The 20,910-nt window shown below is 48.5% G+C and overlaps 1 protein-coding gene across 4 annotated transcripts in view; it reads right to left on the bottom strand.

Moving 5' to 3' along the window:
• The window catches only part of CAMK1D (calcium/calmodulin dependent protein kinase ID), a 261,834-nt gene that overhangs the window by 18,178 nt on the left and 222,746 nt on the right, over window positions 1-20,910 (bottom strand). For all 4 annotated transcript variants that reach the window (XM_021707378.1, XM_021707379.1, XM_021707376.1 and 1 more), the window contains exon 5: window positions 17,161-17,236. In XM_021707378.1, the coding sequence (XP_021563053.1) occupies window positions 17,161-17,236 (76 nt within the window). The remainder of the gene's footprint in view (window positions 1-17,160; window positions 17,237-20,910) is intronic.

Here is a 20,910-nt window from a genome sequence, read left to right on the forward strand (position 1 = left end):
GTATGCGCTACCACACCTGGCTAATTTTGTGATTTATTATAGAGATGAGGTCTCACCAAGTTGCCCAGGCTGGTCTCGAACCCTTGGGCTCAGGCAATCCTCTTGCCCCGGCCTTCCAAAGTGCTGGCATTACAGGCTTGAGCTACTGTGCCCGGCCAGGCTTTGTTTTTAATCACCCAACATGCACATACTCACTGAGTACCTTGGCTATACCTAGCATTCATTTGTTTGTCAAGTATTTATTCTGCACCTACCATGTACCAGCTACTGAGCTGGGTACTGGAGACACAATGCTAAGTTGCCACCTTCAAGAGCTCAGTCCAGGGGGTGAGAGACACATAAACAGAGGTTGACAGGCAGTAGCCACAGTGCAGACGTTCAGGGGCCGCCATAGGAATACGGGCACGTGCAGTCAAGCCAAGTGGCTCTGGGGGAGCAGAGGCAGTGATGCCTGTGCTCTGTCTCAGAGGACGAGCAGGAGTTACAGGAGAAAGGGAGGCGGGGAGGGTTGCAGGAGGAAAGAGCACAGAAGATTCAAGAATCGAAGGGCAGCTTGCTGCTGTTACAAGGGAACCTATGTTGGGGAGCAGTGAGGGTGGAGGCTGGTGAGATGGACAGAGGCGAGGCCACGGAGGGCCGTGTCCCCCACCCTCAGGGGGTGGCCCACCCTGCAGGCAGGAGGAAGTCCGAGAGGAGCAGACAGAAGCTGAGGGGGTGGTTTGAGGCAGAACGGGTTGGCTGCTGCGCTGCAGGCCGAGGGGAGGCAGGAGGGCCCAGCAGTGGTAGTTGGACAGGAAGACAGACAGACTCCAAAAGCAGACCAGAGAGAGAACGGGGTGATGTGGAGTCTGGCAGTGTGACGAGTGAAGGCCAGGGGGTCCCTAGCAAGGATGACAGGAGCCGCCGGCTACTGCATGAAGAATGCAGGACAGAAGAGGGTCCTGGTGGCCTGGCCATGTCAATCATAGCACCCTTCAGTGGAAACTGCCCACTCAGAAAGGTGGCTCCGGGCAGCTCTTTGTGGTGGGCTGAGTAGGAGAGAGGGTGGTTGCGCCAACATGGGGTGACCCCCAAGGTGCCCAACATGGTGGTAACTAGCCCTGGTAACTACACTGGGTCTCGCCTAGGTATGGAGACTAACCCTCTCAAGACTGAGAGGGTTGGGAAGAGGGGAGAGTGCAACTAGGAGGTAGAGACCTTGGCTCAGAGATGAGGCTGAGGGGCCAGGGCTGAGGGCTGCATCAGTGCTGGGCCTTCCAGTTCATTCTACATGAAGGCTTGCAACAAGCTCCTTTCCCTTGAGGTAACTGGAGAGAATCTGTTCCTTGCAGAGGGACCACCATCCCACAGAGGATGGAGGGAGCAATTCCATTCAGGCTGAGTGAGCTGGGCCAGGTGCCTGTGAGGGATGCAGGTTAAGGCAGCCAGCAGGAGTTGAAGTTAGGGGTCTGATGCCAGAGATAGGTCCGGCCTGGGGATGCTGAGACAAAGCCATCAGTGCGTGCATGAAAGCTGGGAGCATGGATGCGATCACTAGAGCGAGTCTGTAGACAAGACCCAGGACTGCCAATAGGCCCCAAAGACCTGATATGGCCTGTCGGTGTGTTTGCCCAGCAGGGATTTAAGACAAATGTGACTCTGAATGCCCATAGGCGGGTGTAGATCTAGCCAGGTCACCACAGCCCCCACAAGTCACCGGTCTTGGCACACACAAGCACATACATCGGTGTGGGGTCCAGGTTCAAGCCCCCTGGAAGCTCAGCACAGATGGGATGGCTGTGTCAGAGCGGCTAGCTGATCCATTTTGCATGTGTCAGCAAACACTCAGCATGAACAAAACTCATCCAGCTGTGCACACATCACATCCTCTCCCTGGCCCTCCACCTGCTAAGTTAGTGACTCTGTGTCAAAGGGCCAAGGATTGAGCTCAGGGGAAGGCCACTTTTTGGTTTTTTTGAGTCTAGGTCTCACCCTGTCGCCCAGGCTGGAGTACAGTGGCATGATGACAACTCACTGCAGCCTCGAGCTCCTGGGCTCAAGTGATCCTTACACCTCAGCCTCCTGAGGAGTGGGACTACAGGGGTATGGGCCACTATGCTCAGCTAATTTTTAAAAATTTTTGTAGAGACAGGGACTTGCTATGTTGTCTAGGCGGGTCTCGAACTCCTGGGCTCAAGCAATTCTCCTGCCTTGGCCTCCCAAAGTGCTGGGATTACAAGTGTGAGCTACCACGCGGGCCTGGGAGAAGGTCACTTTTAAGGGGAGGAGGAGCCTTAGCATTGTATTATGTGCTGCTGGTCTACAAGAGCCGCAAGAGAAGAGAGCACTGCCGGCCGGAGCCCACAGGCTAGATGCCCAGGGTGGATGGAGTCCTCCTCTGTGGGTGCTGAAGGGCAGCGCAGAGTGAGCAGTTGACAGGAAATCAGGGCAGGCTCCTGGGAGGAGGTGTGATCGGCGTATACGGAAGAGTATAAAAGAAAAGTTCACTCAGGCTGGTGTCCCAGGCGTGGAATGGACAGTCAGAGTCCCTGCTCGCACAGAGTTTACAGAGCCACCTGTGAAGCTTGTAAAAACTTAAGATGCCCTGGATCTTCTTCAACTGAGCTTCTGAAACTTTAGGCAGGGTCCAGGTATTTTTGTTTTTGTTCTCTCTTTTTTTTTTTGAGTTGGAGCCTCACTCCTTCGCCCAGGCTGGAGTGCAGTGGCCACACACTCACGGCCACCTAAGTGTCGACCTACTGGGCCCCTGTGATCCCTCCGCCTCAGCCTTCTGAGCAGCTGGAAGCACAGACATGCACTACCCATGCTTGGCTATTTTTCAATTTTATTGTAGAGACGAGGTCTCACCAAGCTGCCCGGGCTGGTCTCAAACCTGTTGGCTCAGGCAATCTACTCGCCTTGGCCTCCCAAAGTGCTGGGATCACAGGCTAAGCCACCAAGCCCAGCCTGTTCTTTTTTTTTAATTATAAAGGTAATTGACATTTATAGTCATAAAATTCAAATACAGAAGCGTATAAAAGGAAAGTTCACTCCCAAATCCTTATTCCCACTCCTGTTACTAACTTCCTATGAACAGTTCAGTAGTTTTTTGGCAGGTACAATCATGCATGTACGTATACAGGGTCCAGAATTCAGATTCCTGAAAGTGTCGCACAGACCGATGGCTGGGTGAGAGTCGCAAGTATATTTGCTTCCTTGCATGTGCCAGCATGCCCCCAGCCGGAGCAACGATCCCTCTCTTGGGAAACGTTCCCGACTTTTCCCCTCTCAGGCTGCTGGTGGATATTAGCTGGTGGCCCTGACTTGCCTTCTGATGCAGAAGTGAGCGCAGGCCTGGGCTGCAGCTGCCCCCAGTCCCTGTCTCCTGAAGCCCATCTGCCTCCCCTGAGCACAGACCCTCGGGTGCCCCACTGGGATCAGGAGATGAAAAACTGTGGGCCAGGCAGCCCTCTGGCTGTCACCCAAGGCCAACTGAGCACTGACTAGATCCCAGGCATGAAATGGATGGTCAGAGTCCCAGTCTTCACAGAGTTTACATTCCAGCTGGGGTGACAGGGAGACAGACAGTCAACACTAAACTTCAAAATAAACAGAAAATACTAAAAACAATCAGGAGAGGGCCAGGTGTGGTGGCTTATGCCTATAATACTAGCACTTTGGGAGGCTGAGGTAGAGGATTGCTTGAGCCCAGGAATTCGAGGCTGCAGTGAGCTGTGATCATGACACTGTACTTTAGTCTAGGGGACAGAGCAAGAGCCAGTTTCTTAAAAGTGACCAGGAATGGTCATTTGGAGCTGGTCAAGGAAACAACATCTTTTCATCTTCCATCAAGAATATTCCCTTCCACACTCTGTTCTCTGTGCCCGGGATGTACTTCTCCCATCTGCAGATGTGACCTGCTTATCCCCAAAGCTCTGGTGTGGTCCTTGTTTGGGATGTCCTCCAGACCTCACCTGGCAGGCAGGGCAGGTACCTGCTTGGTGTTCTCCCAGCTTCCCAGGTGCTACCATCCCGGTAAGCCAGTTGGTTCCTATCTGTCTGTGTCCCATGGTCTCCTCTGCTGGCCTCTGAGCTCCCCAAAGGTGGTGGTGGTGTCTCGTTCCTTTCTGCAATCCCAGCGCCTAGTCCGGTACACAGCATGTGTTCAGCAAGACTGCTGATGTCTAAAGGCCTCAGTTTCCAGGATGGCCACCCCCACTTAGCCCCTCTCCAAACATTTCCCATTCTTCACAGCCCGCCCACTTCTTTCTTGGCTCCTCTCAGGAAATTTAAAAGCATTATGGTTTATTATCATGAATATGATGTTTACCTTCCCGACTTGATCATGAGTCCCTAGAGGACTGAAACTGCATCCTATATAGAATAACTTGTTTATCTTTCATTAGCACTCAACACTACTGAATGGATATTTGTTGAGTGTTCTTTGATGAACAGGAAATACCTTGCATGAACATCTATGTTTGTGTGTGTGCAACAACACATACTTAAGTTAACTTAAAAGTAGGGCTGAACACCCCAAAATGGGTGTTTACTCTGGAAAAGAAAAATTCGCCAAATTTTCCCAAGTGTCATAATTTTTCAGTTATTTTTGCCGTGAAGCCTGCCAATGGCCAAGGGCATCCACAATAAAAGACAGCCCTCAAGGTAGATTGGAACGAACACAGCCAACCTCCGGCAGATATTCCCTGAGCACACACTTGTCAAGGCCTGGTGGTTGGGGTTTCCTTGCCTTGGAAATCCTCTCACCGACTCCGCCCACCAGAACCCGCCCTCTGATGATGCAACTCCCAGGTGGTACCTCCTGCTTCCAGTCTGAGTCCTTAAACCGGAAGTTGCATAGGTTTGAAGTACTTTTCATAATAGGGAGATTCGTACAGTCATAGAGTTTTATCCTGGGGTCTAGATGTCATCATCTAGCCTGACCCCTCATTTAGGAGACTGGGAGTGCGTGGGTCCCAGACAAATGAAGAGTTGGCTTCAAAGCCACAGCCAGAGCAGGCCTGGGCATTTGCCCAAAGGTGCTGGCCTAGAAAAACAAGGGTGACTTCGATCTAGTTCCATAGATATTTATAGTGCCGATACTGTATGCAATGCTGATCATATAGCAGCGAATGAGCCAGACCAGGTCTTGCCCTCAGGGTTCTGTAGTTCGGCCTTGTTTAAATAGGACAAGTGGCACGTTCACTTTTCCACAGCAGAGAAACCACCTGTGGTGAGCATGTCCTGCAAAATCAGTAACAACAGCCACCGTCTAAGTAGCTGTCACTGTGCGAGGCACTAGACTATGCAACTTACACATGTGGCCTCATTTAATGCACACTTCTGAGCTAAACTGTCCAATCTTCCATTTCCAGCTAAGGAAGTAAGTGCACGAGAGATTAGCCGCTTGCTCACACCTAGGGGGCAGCACAGAGTTTTAACGCTATCCCTCCAGCTCCTGAGTCAAGTCACATCAACCTGCACAAGATCCAGCAGGACGCGTCACTGCGGAGATGGGGGAATACCACACATGTTCTCTTTCTAAACCTGCCTCGGAATCGCAGTGTCATGATTCTGTATACTATACATTTGAAAACAGAGCTGGAGACAAGGCCATGTGACCTGCCAAAGAAATGAAGAACAGCTCAGAGGCCTCGTGGTTATAAAATCAACGCCGAATGTTCTACCCAGTCCGCCTTCCTGAGGACAGACTGGGGGCAAACAGCCAAGACTATCAGAACCCTGTCGGCAGCGAGAGGGCTTGGAGAAGAACGAATCCACCTCTACACTGAACCAAATTCCAATCAGACCATGTCAGAGAGCCTTCATTCAGTGACGTGCTGCCCCAGAGCTGTGAGGGGATGCAAAGGAAGATCCCCTTCTGTCAAGGCCTTGTAGGGTTTGGTGGGACCTGGCAGAGCTCAGGAATGCCTTGTTGACAGGAGAACGGGTGGGGGGACTGGAAAATAAAGTTGTAGATAGGAGTGAGTTCTCTAAGCATATTTCTAAGAAGAAAAGCACTGCTTAAGTGCTAAAACTTATTTTTCTCTCCAATCCCGAAATTTATTTAAATATTTTATAGGAAAATATTTGAATGTAACAGACCACACTGACAAGTGACTGACAAATGACCAATTATCAGTCAATGGCAACCCAGAATGCTCTTGTTTAGTTTATCTGGGTAAAGAGAAAGAGAAGTGTTGCTGCTCTCTGAGGGCAACTCTGACTTGGCCTTCAGTAAGGTTGTGCAAAATGGCTTACTCAGCCTGGGAGTTGGGGCAAAGGAGACACATATCCAAACCCTGGCTCCACTAAGGGCTCAAGTAGAGTGACACTGAGGATTTGATTCCTCTTCTCTGCGGCCAGTTGACTTTGTGAATGGGGTTAACAATGCCCACCTTATAGAGCTATCGTAATATATTTCACATATATAATACATATGACATATGACACACACACATAGATGGTGGATAAATAGACATAGAAAGGTGATAAACTGATAGAGACAGAGAAATAAGGATGATGATGAAGATAGATGACAGACAGACAGACAAACGGACAAATGGGTGGACAGAGAGATGGAGAGTCAAAGAAATAGACAAATGGGAAGATGGATGGAGAGAGAGACAGATGGACAGACAGATGGACAGTGACAAGGCATGTAATAACTGAAAGCTCCAGACACATTGGGATCATTAAATGCCAGTCCCTACTGCCTCATCACCCCTTTCTCCTTCTCATGCCACAAACTGCATCCAGTCCTTCTCTGGTTCCTCCAGCTGAAACATCCTGAAGTGAGAGGGCAGCCACTCAGCATCAGGAAAAACAGCATAAGGTGAGGACTCCATGCGATGTCCATAGTTTGACTGTGAAAACAAAGGCACTAGACTTACTTTTGAACTTTGATCATTATGTGCCAATGTTTCCAAGCACTCAGCCATGGAGTCCTCAATTCTAAAAACAGCCCAAGCCTTCCTGTGAACGCTCACTCAAAAGCAAATGCATTAGGGAAGGACGTCTTAATGCAATTAGGCCAGGGTGCCATAAAAATGACCCAAACAACAAACCTCCGTGGATACTATATACTGGACAAGCTTCACGAGGCCAATGCAGGCCCAGTGGGCATCTGGAAAACATGAGCAGAATCAATCAAATGTGGGCATCCCTTCTCTGGACATTAGAGTGTGTCCACACATAGGGACCACTGGGCGGCCAGTGTCTGCCCTGTTTTGGAGCTCAGTAGTAGGCATTCAACAAGTGTATATTGAATAAACGTCTGGGGCTGGTATTAAGGAATCCAAGTTATAGTCATCTTACTCTGGATAATATGACAGACTTTTAAAAGTAATAAAATAAAACAAAGCTTTCAAGCCGGTAAGTCTTTTGTACTTAATTGCAAGGTCCACTTCATGATCGAAGCTGGTTTTTAGCATATTATTTGGATTTACAGAATAGAGTGACCAATGAGACTTGAATCATTAAAAAAAAATGCAACCCAATTATTTCGGCAACCATCTATTTGATTAGGTGCATTCTTATAGCTTTCTTCTCACAAACTCTGAAGAGAGCAGACCGGAGAAGGTAGGAATGGTTCACGCACTAAAATCACAGGCAGAGAGACTCCAGCACAAGGCTGCTCATGAGAACGCATCGGATTGATGTCTGCTCATTAGTGAGGCTTAGATGAGGCCTTGAAAGCAGATTAGGGGAAGAAGTAGGGGCGAGGGGAGAGGGGATACTGGAGGGGGAGAAGCAGCCCACTCCTCAGAAACTTTATGCACAGTGGGGACTGTGAAGAGGGCTTGGGGAGGTGGGGAGGAAGGACAAAATGTGTCCCCACGTGGGAGATGTGAGCAGCATAATCCATCTGGTGACAACGTTTTGATTCTCGCCTTAGCCAAATGGACACCATGTCAAGAAAGCCCGGGCCCTAGCACAGAGCACAGGCCTCTCCTGAAGGGTGAAGCAGAACACATCTGCAGGTAGCTGGACAAACCACGGTAAGCTCAGTCCATGCTGATAGTGAAACCGGGCGGACACTGGGGACAAGCCACGTGAGTTAGTTCTTGCGAGGAACGAACTTCACACCAAAGCTCGAGGGGTGCAGACATCCAGTCTGGAGGTGACCAGTACCATGCACTCACTGATGATGCAGAAACTGTGGTGAATTTCCAACTAAGATCTCTGCATCTAGACTTAGCTTTCTTGGTGGTTAGGCTTCTTCTTCCTCCCTCCCAACTTCCTTCTTTCTCTTTCTCTCCCTCCCCTCCTTAGCTCTGATAGGTAAGCCTTATACGTCTGTACTAACAATGGCATCAGGGAAACGCCTGGGTCCCTCCACCTTGTTGGCCATGGCCTTCTGCTGCACTTTCCACGTGTCCTCTCCGTTCACTCTCACAATGCACTTCTGAGACCTTGGAACATGGCAGGGAGATCAGACACAGAAAGCAGCACTGTGTGCCCCGTTGGGTGGCGCTGAGTCATGGGCTTCTGGTCAGCTCTTCCGAGGGTCCTCCGACCCACTGGCACCGGGTTTTCCCGACCTGCTGGTAGGTGGAATCTCTCCCCACCTTGCCTCCATCTTGGTTGCAGATGCGGCCTGAATCCACAGCTGGATCCATGGCTTGCTATGGCCCACCTGCCGGGCGTTCACTTTCCCTCCTGCACCTTCTTTGGTTCTTTTCACCACAGTCCCTGCCTCCCTGCGGTACATTTCTGATAGCAAATATTTAAAAACATAATAAAGACTTCTTTTGATCCTTCTGTGTGCTCAGTATACTGCTAGAGGGATGAAACACCCTGGTAATTCAGAGACTTACCCAAGTTTTAAATATCAAAAGTTTAAGACGGGTCAACTCCTTCAATCTAGATTTTAACAATTTTGTTTCCCATTGAAAGGTACATCTGTTCTCATCACAGGAAGCATGTCATATCTTCAGGTAATTGGATGTTGAGAGATAAACCATCAATCACTCTATGCGATGACCTTATGGATATTGAAGACAGAGCCCTTCCCTCGGCCTGGCCTGACCCTCTCCTCGTAGACACCTACTAGTCCTTCGAAACCCAGATGGCTGTCACCTGTCTGGGAAGCCTTCCTCAGGCCGGGGAAGAGTCCTGGATCTGCCCTGGAGTTTCCCCAGTGCCCACCTCTCACCTCATGACAGCCAGCAAGACTGGATTGTGATTTACCTGTCTACTGTCTGTCGCCTCCAACAGACAGTAAGCACCTCCGAGGCTGGGCAGTGAGGAGGCCATCTTTGCCTCCCTATCACATTGTCTAATGCGTATCAGGCCTGATACATGTTGGTGAAGTGAATGAATGCCAATGTCCTGCCTTTCACTTCCCAAGCTAAAGATCCCAATGCTTTCAGCTGCTGTGTAATGACAGTTCCCAGGAGGTGATGCTGTGATGGAAATAACAGGGCAGAGGAAGTAGAATGTTCCTCCATCTGGCCCAAAGCCATACTATTCAGGGCACAGAAGTAACTCGTGTGAGCCACTGCCTTCTGACCTCCTGCCCACTGCCGTGCCCCCTCCACCCATGGCCTCTGCCAGGCAACGCCACACCGCCTGGAGCCACTGGAAGGGGCTGCTCTGGTCACGATCCAAAAGGCAGAATTTCTTCATCTCAATTGCACTGCTTTTCCCATCACCACTGTGTACATCCTGAATCCACTCTTTGGAACCAGAGAGTATTTTGAGGCGTTAGAGCAAATCAGCTGTCACAGACAAGGAATCAGTCCCTTCCTCGAGGCAGTGGAATGCAGGTCATGGAGCCAGGAACAAAGCTGAAATGTGGCCAAATGCGCATCTGAGACTAACGCAATAGGGACTCACACACAGGTGGCGTTTAGCCACCCCCAGGATCTACTCAGAGAAAGCATGGAAGGGAGATGAGGTGCCTTTCTAAACACGCTTGGGAAGCAGCCAAACCAAAATGCAATCAGGGAATGAAAGTCGGTGAACTGGGAATTAAAGCAATCAATCAAGGCCTGCTGAAATGAAAACGATGACTCGAGGATGACAAAGCGAAGGAGCGGGTGGCTGGCAGTTGGCCTTTAAAACAGGAGAAGAAGGTGGGGGTAGGATAGGTAAGATCTGGTCAGCATGGATAGGCTGTTCTGATCAGCCAACAGGAAGAGCCAATCTGCTTGCAGAAGCACCCTTCGGTGGGGAGGACAGCCTGGAGACAACCCAGGCTTCATCAATATATCCATGGCCCTCTAACTCCAATGCTCCAATTACTTGTTCAAAAGAAAACTGGTTTTAATTTGGTTTCTCGGGGAGCATTTCCTATAGAGAACGTGCTTATTTGTTGGCATGCATATCCAATCACCCTGCAGGACACAAGTCTCATTATGCTTTAGTAAATGGACACCCCTGTTTTTTTGTTTTTGTTTTTCCCATAAATCTCTGAGTCTGGTTAGTGTGAATCAATTCAGGAAGATCGTCTGAACAGTATAAATAAACAGATCTAATTTAGTTTCCAAACTGTTTTTTGTTTGCTTGTTTAGAGACAGGTCTTATTCTGTCACTCAGCCTAGAGTGCAGTGGTACCACCATAGGTCACTGTAGCCTTGAACTCATAGGCTCCAGCAATCCTCCCACCTCAGCCTCCTAAGTAGCTGGGACTATACTAGGCACATGTCACCACGCCCAGTTAATTTGTTAAAAAAATCTTTTGTGGAGCTGGGGTCTCACTATGTTGTTCAGGTTGGTCTTGCATTACTGGTCTCAGGTGAGGCTTCACAAGACTAGTCTCTAAAGCCAAAGTCCAGACCGTGGGCCCACGTTGGCCTGAATGAGGCACCAAACTCCCCTTCAAGAAGCTTGGTAACATAACATGCTGGCTGTCGCCTGATGGTAATGCAGTGGATTGTTCTCATGAGCGTGAATGCTCCTCATACTGACAGGAATGGCAGCCATTCAATCCCCGGCTGGGGACTGGACTCAGGGACTCCACCGTGTCCTCCTCTGGGAGTGCTTGGGCTCCTGTTCTTCCAGAAACACATGGATTCCAAGGGAGGGGACTGCCTTGGTGAGGATCAGCCTTGGTTTCAGAAAAAGGACATGGCATGCAGATGAAGCCTTCCTAGTCCCACACTAACAAAGTAAATAAGCTGATTGCATGGGCAAATCAACAATCATGTGACCAAGCCTTGCGAAGGGAACACAGCAGTAAAGGGAACTTCCCTAAGTGTTTGCCTCTAGGCAGAATGGTCAAAGGTCTCCCATCCATGGCCCAGTCCAGCTTGACCCATCCAGCCTGCTCTTCTGCTTGCTCCAATTTGGGAGTGGGGCTCCCCTTAGAATCTTCCCCAGCTTCTATACTAGTGAGACTTCTCTGTGTTTCTCCACAGCCTGTGTATCCCTGAGCAGAACTCGGGCAAATGATCATAAATCATCTCCTCGAGGTTGTGAGAAGAAAGGCAAACTACATGACATCACAACATCGGGGATGACCCACGAGACGCTGAGTCTCATCTTGAATGGGAAGTGTGATCCCTCGGGACCTGTGATGTCCTGGCTGAGCCAAGCCTGTCACATGGGACACTGACATGCTCACCTCGGAGCCCAACCCACATGGTCCTCAGCCCTTCCCAGCAGTGTAAGCTCTGCAGGCAAAGATGCTTTTTGCAAGTCCTCATCCCCAAAGGAAGATTCTTGGCAGCACAAAGAACCTATCAAATGTGTTTTAAAAAATGACTATCCTTGATAGCAAAAAAATATTTCTCCTTCCGAGCAATGAATAACAGAGAAACAAGTGTAAAGACCAAAAGAGAGCACATTTGTCAAGTACCTGCACCAGCAAAATGAGGACTGTTTACAGGGCATGCAGAGAGGAGAAGCTGTGGTGCCGTGGCCTATCCCAGCCATGGCCTGTCATAGCCACTTTGGCTGCAGCCTGCTATCTTGGCGTGACAGGCTTATCTAACGAAAAGAATAATGCTGTACTCTAAAACACGGAAGGGCTGAACTCTTTTCCATTACAGCTGGTGGGGAAAATGAGGAGCCCTGTGAGACCCCCAGAGGGGAGCTGACCTCCTGTTGGGCACAGCATGCTCGGTGACCTTGCTCACAGGTCTGTGGATATGGATGGAAACAGGGATGCTAGGCACGTGGACCCGTGGGAAGTGGCAAGATTCAGAGACTGATACCCACGAGTTCTACCTTCGGACGCTGGTTCAGTCCAGTGTCAACCTGTGCCATCAACACCAACCCAGGCACAGGACGATCATGACCACCCCCCAACCAGGCCACTGTGCCCTGCTCCTGTGCTCTCCTCCCTCCCCTGTTCCATGCTCTCATCTCTGCTTATCTGACCTTCTGGACATACCCTGAGTAGTGTCTCCTCCCTCCTTAATGCCCTGTCCTCAGTGACGGCTTCATTTTGTGAACTCCTGCAGCTGTGCACAAGGCTCCAGACCACCAGCCTCGAGTTTATCACCCTCTGCGTCAACAACTAGCATTTCTCCAGAACCTTCTTTACTCCAGGCACTGTGCCAGGTGCTAAGGACATAGAGATGACAAAGATGCGATGCTTGTCATTGTTAGAGTACTAACAATCCACATGGCGAGACAAGATGGATTCCTAAGTAGATTAATCTGCCAATGGTAGTAGGTTCGAGGCTGGTGGTTCTCCAAGCACAGTCGTGTTCTGTACTCAGTTACACCCAGGATCTGGCTTATCACCCATGGGGGTCTGGTCATCTTACAGGATACAACTGAGATGTCCAAAGGTCCATTCATTCTCTGCATGGTGCTCTCAGATCTCCGAAAGGCACGAGGGTAAACAGAAGCCCAGGCTGCCATTTTGAAGTCTGACACAGTCACGAAACCAACCTGAGACTGGCCTCTGGGGCAAAGCTAATGGTGGCCAGGAAACCATTAAGAGTGAGCTTGTCAAGCTTATACTCAAAACAGAAGTCAAAAAACATGGCATGCCTTTGCTTAATACTACCCTTGAACCTTGGCACACGTTGCACTATATGCTGAAATTATAAGGGTTTGCTTGCACCATTTGTCAAGTCAAACCCAGACGTATGTGCCACTATCTCCATCTCAGACCTCTCTTGAGCTCCACAGGTGCACACGTCATGCAGGGGATATCTCACAGGGTCTCAGGCTTAGTGTGTCCAAAACTACATTCTTGATCTCACCCACCTCCTTGGACTTGTTCCTCCACTGCTCTCTTCTCTTTTTTCTTACCACCTACACAGTTGTTGAAACCAAGAGCTTGGGCTTATACTTGACACATCCCTCTCCTTCATCCCCCACATCCAAAACCCATCTCGGGCCTCTGCACCATTGCTGCCTCCCCAGGAGCAACTCTCTCACTTCCTCAAGTGAGCCTCCCAACCAGTCTCTACCGTCCACACTTGCTGTCCAATATCTTCTCCACAGAGTAGCCAGGATAATCCCCTAATGGAAATAAGATTGGGTCACACCTCTGTCCAAAACCCTTCTTTGGCTTCTCACTACCCTTGGGTTAAAACCCAGACTTTCTAGGTTTCTCTTTGCTCTGGCACTTGGTTGCTCCTCGAGTGTTTTGTTTTGACACTGGTCTTGGATGCTACCCTAACCACACTGGCCTTCTTCCCAACGTTCTCCTACCTACGGGCCACAGCAGACATGGTTGGTCGCCTACTTCTGATCTATTTCCTGCCTTCTTCTTCACTCACTGAATTGTTTCACTAGGGCTTTTCCCTCCTCCACTTTCCCCGTCACCTGCTTCATTTGGTCAACCATAATGATCTGGTTTTCTTTGTCAGTGACTAGATTAAAGGAAACACCAGCATGCTGGATCTTGTGTGCTCTCTCTGCACCACAAGAGGACACGGCAAGAAGGTGGCCATCCATAAGCCCGGAAAAGAGCCCTCACCAGGACCCGAATTGGTCAGCACCTTGACCATGGACTTCCGAAAGCCTCGCCAACTATGAGAAAAAATATCTGTTGTTTAAACCACCTACTCTGTGGAATTTTGTTATAGCATCTGAGCTAAGACATCACTGCTTAGTTTTAAATTGCTGATCCCAATAATTCTAAGAAACATGTGTCAACATGTACCTCCTCATAGCTGTACCAACATCTTCCCCAAGGCCAGTACTCCAAGGAAATAATTATACAAAGGGAAGACCAAAAAAACTGAATTTAGTTATTAAAAACTGTGTATTTATTCGTAAGTGTTTAAACTTCAGTCACCTTCAAAGTACTCTCCAATTGATGTAATATACCTATTGAAACACTTTTTCCACTGCCCAAAACAGTTTTTGAACTTACCAATTTTGATGTATTTTAGTGCTGCTGCTGCTTTTTAACTTATTCTACATAGGCAAAACGTTTCCCTCTGAGGACTTTTTTCATCCAGGGAAACAAAAAAAAGTCACTTGGGGTGCGATCAGGTGAATAGGGAGGCTGGGGTACGTTGGTCATGCTGTTTTTCGGTCAAAAAAACTGCTGAGTACTCAGCTTGGTGTGGGCGATTTGTTCATGTAAATCACCCATCAAGAAATGGACAAATGTGTTGAAAGAACCATCCCTACCCCTCCAAAAAAAATTCACCAAAGCCAAACACAGTCTTTCACAATGCTGGCTGGTACACTGATGCCAATGGGTTCCTAGAACACTTGCCTAACAGGGGAAGCTTGTGCTACAAAGGGCTTGCCCTCCAAAAAAAAAAAAATTCCAGTTTTTCTGGGTCCTGCCTTATATACAAGTTCAAAGGGAACCTATGGACATTAGTGCAGACCAGAGTAGCAGTTCTAGGTTCAGTACAGACATAAAAAAATTAACAACCACACAGCCAGGAAAAGGGTAATTTTTTCCAGCTCCAGCTAAAGGTTTCTCTAGTCAGCTGACACCAGTTTCAGTCCCTGACAGGCAGGGGACTGGCCTACCATTTATTAACTCGGCCTTCCATAGTCAAGGTGGGCAAGGCGGGACCTCTGCTAAGAATTTTAACTGGGTGGGTAACACAGGGCCTATGTTCAGTGCTGGCTTACACAGAAACCTCCTGACAAATGGTATGCAAATTGTGTGTGTGTGTGTGTGTGTGTGTGTGTGTGTGTGTGTGTGTGTGTGTGTTATTTTATTGGGAAGAGGGTCCACAACTTTCAGTAGATTCTCCAAAGGGTCTGTAACCCTCCTCCCCCACAAAAGAATAAAACTACTGCAGAAGCCGGTCAGCATGTTTTGAAAGTGACCGCGCTAAAGCAGTGTGATGTCCTCGCTTTAGAGCTCAGATGAATCTGCCCTCTACCCAGTTCCATAAAAGAGAGTGCCACAAGCCAAGTATATGATAATGGATAAAATTCTCCTGTGATGATAGCAAGCACCTACTGGAGCTGTCACCTAAGTCCACACTAAACTACAAAGGCTGCCCAGCTGAATGTGTGCTGTAGAAAGACTGTTCTTCCCAGATAATGAGGCAAAGCTGGTACAGGGGAGATGTATCCAGCACTCCTGGAGGACAGGATGCCACAGACTGTCATAACTTCCTCCAGTCACAAGCACCTGCGGTCTGCCATCATGTGCAGGGGGCTCTGTCTGCTAGAGAATGTTCCCTTCCTCAGGGATGATGAGGAGGGAAATTCATTTCCTAGCAATTACAGAAACTAGTTGGCCTCAACCCACTCTGTAAGTGTGTTCCATAATAAGCATTTGGAAGTATAACTGCAAAAATAAACTGTAATTGAAAAATAACCTTACAGTCGACTTAGGCAAAACAAATAAGAAACAAAATCGATGATCTGATATAGTTGCCACAAGCCTATGGCCTAGAACTTTACTTTCTGGGTTATGGAGATTTGGTATCTGAAAAGAAATTGGAGAACTCAAAGGCGAAGTTTGGATTTTCACTACATTTTTTTCTAATTATGGTTTCTTCTGGAGACAAACTCGTATTTCCATAGTGGTCTGTAGCCCCCCAAAAGCCAAGGGGGAACATGAAAAGATATTCTTGCTGGTCTGATGGTCGTGGGTTATCAGAACTTATTAACATTAGTGTCACTAAAGTTGGTATACACCCTCTACTGTTACATTTGACTGGCTTAAAAAAAAAAAAGAAAGAAAAGATACCATCATTAGGTATTAGAAAATGCACAACGGGCTATCACTTCACACCCATTAGGATGGCTATTATAAAACCTGGCAAGTAACAAGAGCTGGTGTGGATGTGGAGACCAGGGGCTCCTGGTACTTGCATCAGTGATGCAAAATAGTTCTGCTGCTGGAGAAAGCTGTATGCTGGCTACTCAGAAATTAACATAGAGTTACCATATGAGTCGGCAATTCCACTTCTAGGTATATACCCTAAAGAATTCAGAGCAGGGATTCAAATAGGTATTTGCAAACCTGTGTTCACAGCAGCATTATTCACAACACCAAAAAGTGGAAACAACACAGATGTCTATTGACAGACAAGGGGATAAGCAAAGGTGTATTATTCAGCTTTAAAAAGGACGGAAATTCTCACACATGCGGCACCTTGGATGAATCTTGAAGACACTGTGTTACATGAAAAAAGCCCTACACAAAAAGACAAACACTGTGTGGCTCCACTTTCATGAGGTCCCTGGAGTATTCAGATTCATAGTGACAGGAAGTACAACAGATGCTACCAGGGGCTGGGGGAGGGGCTACAGAGAGTTCTTGTTTGATGGGTGCAGAAGTTCAGTTTGGGATGATGAAAAGTTCTGAAAACAGATAGTGGTGATGGTTGTGCAACACTGTCCAAGCATCCTTGTGAAGGCTACTGAATTGCTCACCATCCTTAGGTACTATGGCTGAAACGGTCAATTTTATGCTATGCATATTTTGCCACAGTTAAAAAACAGGCCAGGGTCGGTGGCTCGGCCTGTAATCCCGGCGCTTTGGGAGGCCAAGGTGAGTGAATTGCCTGAGCCCACGGGTTCGAGACTCGCCTGGGCAACTTGGCGAGACCTTGTCTCTATAATAAATAAAAAATTAGCCGGGCGTGGTAGCACGCCTGTAGTTCCAGCTGCTTGGAAGGCTGAGGCAGAAGGATCGCCGGAGCCCAGCAGGTCGAGACTGCGGTAGCTGGGAGCGGCCACTGCACTCTAGTCTGGGAGACAGAGTGAGACTCCAACTAAAAAAAAAAAAAAAACCAAAAAAAAAAACAACAGGGGGAGAGGACAAAGTCAAGAAGCGACACTTACAAGATATAGGCGATCACCCCGATGGACCAGCAGTCGACGGCTTTGCTGTATGGTTTCTGGGCAAGGACTTCAGGAGCTGTGGAAAGACAAAGACACAGCCTGACAATGTATTTTATTTGTTGAATTTTTTAGCTAGAAAAAAAAAAATGAGGTGTGTGTGTGTGTGTGTGTGTGTGTAACTGGAGATCATCCACTGAATTCAATTAGCCAACCAACAAACACAAACTAGGTGGCTACTTTATGGCAGTGCTGTGCTCAGCACAACGGCTCGGACCGGCTGACAGGGAAGGGAACACTCAGGTGTGGAGTCTGTGATGTCACCTCAAGTCGACTCAAGGCAGCACTCCTGGCCCCTGTGTCGGGCCTTGGCAGATGCTGTGGGACATGAATGTGAGGCCTGCCCTGTGCCCCTGCGGTGTTTAGTGTGGTGGGGCTCAGGGCTCACGCTAGCCCGGGCCCTGCTCCAGGCCTGCTCTTAGCGGGTTCAGAGCTGTGGGGGGGCGGGGTGTCAGTACTATCCCGCCATTTGTTGATCTCAGCCCCTGGATCCCGCCTCTGGGTCCTAGAGCACTGTTCATCATTCATCCCCTCCACGGTCGGCTCGTCTGGCACTGTCCCTAACCCCGTTCCTGGCTTCGTGTCACTACCCACCCGGCATCCGGTGACCGGCAGTGTCTGCCACAGTAAGGCCACTCAGTATCCATTAGTGCAAAGAGTAAATAAATACACGAAGAGATGGTGAATCTCAGTCACAGGTAAAACCTCGTCTTCCCCCAGAATCAACTGACTGAGCTGTCTTCAGCACAGACTTTCCAGAAAAATGAAAAGGGGAAAGAACAGCAGAAGCTGGAGCTCGTACGGTACTTGTTATATGCCGAATCGTTGTGTTCTATGCATTCACCCACTTACCCCAACAATCCCTGGGGGGAAATGCTACTACCGAGGTCACCATTATCCCCAAATTACAGGTGACAACACAGGGCTGCCAAGAGGTCAGATAACCTGGCCCATGCGACCCCAAGAAAGTGGTCTCTATACCAGTGTCCTTTCAGAAGGGACCTGCCGTGAGCGGGGTCTTGGGCTACTCATTCATAAGCATAATCCTTTGAACAACTCTGACAATTATCATTATCTGCACCTGATAGATACAAAAAATGAGCCTCTGAGCAGTAACTTGTCTCATGTCACACAGCGAGAGAGGGAAGAGCTGGGATTTGAAACCAAGCCAATCTGATCCATGTCCTGGCTCTTTCCACTTGAACATACTAATAAGGTGACAGTGTCTTCTGTCTGAAAGAAAAATCTTTTTGCAGAAAAACTAACACGGAAATTCTCTTTCATTCTGTTGACAATAAGTATCTTCCTGAGCAAGAACAGGAAGGTCCACACACACTGCTGAATGTCTCTGCTTATATGACAGTGAGAAATAGAACCCACAGATAATCCTCTATCTAATTTGGGCTTTCAGTCTCCAATTTCTCCAAACTTCCTATCAGACTTATATTTATATCCATTTGTATTTTTGAGGTGGGGTTTCACTCTGTCTCCCAGGCTGAGTGCAGTGGCACAATCATGGCTCACTGCGACCCCAACCTCCTGGACTCAAGTGATCTTCCTGCCTCAGCCTCCCGAGTAGCTGGGACTACAGGCACATGCCATCATACCTGGCTTTTTTTTTTAGAGATGAGGTCTTAACTATGCTGCCTAGGCTGGTCTCAAACTCTTGGGTTCAAGCAATTCTCCCACCTTGGCCTCCTGAAGTGCTGGAATTATAAGCATGAGCCACTATGGTCGGTCAGACTTTTAACCTTTTTAAACAAGAGTAAAAGTAAATACGTTTGCACACCTTTCTTTGCTCTGTTCACCCTCAAAGCAGCAGCGAGAGAGAGAGAGAGAGAGAGAGAGAGAGAGAGAGAGAGAGAGAGAGAGAGAGAGAGAGAGAGAGAACTGCAAAGCAAAAGATCTCACAAACCAGAGCAGCCCTGGATGGCTGGAACCGGCTGTACCAATGCTTCCTCCCACCCCCACGAGCACTAGGAGCGTATTTCTCAGGCCCTTCCATTATGGGAACTGACAAAAGGGAGCACGCACCACAGTCAATGTCTTGCTGATTTAAGAGGCATGCCCTTCGTGTGCTGGCGCTTGAGTCTGCCGGCCCAAGAAGCACAGATGGCGTGAGAAGTGACTGCCTCTGCAAGGAGCCTCGAGGCTCCCTCGTGGCTGATGGAAGTGCAGAAGTGGCAGGAGGACTCTTGCAACACCTGACCAGCTCCCCTCCCGCAGAGCCAATGGCAGGTTCAGGCAGGTGCCGGGAGGGCAGAGACATGCAGGGGTGTAGAAGCCCAGGGTTCAGGGCCACAGGGACCTGCGGGGCTCTTTAGTGACATGGCAAGCCGGCCTGGCCCGCCACCCCACAGAGCCAGATATCAAAGGACACAGAGGCGCTGGGTGCTCAGCGCAGGCTTGAGGACACAACCTCATGTCAAGCATCAGGCGCCTAATGGTGACAGACACACAAAGGAGGAGCACAGGGAAGGAGGCTGTCTGCACTCTCACAGCAGCTTCTGCAGAGTATGAGCGAAGACTGGCCGCTGCCCTGAACCATGAGGACGAGAGCAGGGAGAGCCCACGGCCACGGAAGCAGGCTGTCCTCCTAGGAGGAGCTGATACTTTTGTGTTCCTGTGAGTGCTCCAGGCTCACGGCAGGAGGGAGAATTCTTTAAAGGAACAACCTCCTCCCACTCTTCGTCATCTGTTAGAAGGAGAAACAACCTGGCCACCATCCACTGTTCAGAGAAAGCAAGAATAAAGACCATGGTTTTCTTCTAGGAATCCACACAGTGAGGGACACTGACACATCAAACATCTCACCTTCAATCTGGCAAATCCACCAACACACTGGGCAACTGTGCAAGTATGCACAGACTTGAAAACAAGGTGCTGACTGGTACGCTTGGAGCTTGGATGTTACTTAAGACGTTTAGATTCCTGAAACCACAGACTAACTACACTTAAAGCATTTTTAAAATATGAAATTCTGTTTACATGGTACAGTTTATGACATCAAGTATATGGTTTAAAAAACGATTTCCGGTTTGGATAATAGCAAGGCTGTTAGGGAAAAACTTTAAATTATTAACAAATAAACACCAGGATAACAATATTGGGGCTAGAAATTTATATATTTGTGTCAATTACTTCCTTTTGGTGTTGTGTCTCATCTGTGTTATATTAAGCAACAAAATGCAAATACTTTTTAACCAATTGGAGACAGGTAAACCATATGCCTTCTAGTGAGGTCCTTAATTGCATGTGGAAACAAATGCAGATGTGAAAATAGAAGTGTAAGGTAATGAGGAAAAAGACAAAGCAAACTGAGTTGGAAATATTCCCAACAAGTTCCAGTATTTTAAAAACGGTATAATGGCATGCACACCTATAGTCCAAGTCTTAATTTCACTTGTGACTGCTGGAAGCAACGGCCCTTTGGGACATGGTTTGAAAAAGCCCTACCAGGGTCACTTCACATAGCTACTTTTCATCTCACAGAAGATCTTGAAAAAAACCGAGTTCTCAGACAATATCCAAAACCCTCCTGACAATCAGACATGGTGACCAAATCATGCTGCACCCCAAAGCACGTGGGGGGAGGAGTAGGAGAGTGGGGGGGTGTTTCTCTCCTGCTTACCTCTTTTGTCCACTGTTGGCTCCACTGCCAACCTGTTGGCTTCACCTGGTCTTTTTGGCCCA

The sequence above is a fragment of the Carlito syrichta genome, unplaced genomic scaffold (genome assembly GCF_000164805.1).
Source record: "Carlito syrichta isolate Samal-C Ts95f unplaced genomic scaffold, Tarsius_syrichta-2.0.1 Scaffold317080, whole genome shotgun sequence".
Classification (NCBI taxonomy): domain Eukaryota; kingdom Metazoa; phylum Chordata; class Mammalia; order Primates; family Tarsiidae; genus Carlito; species Carlito syrichta.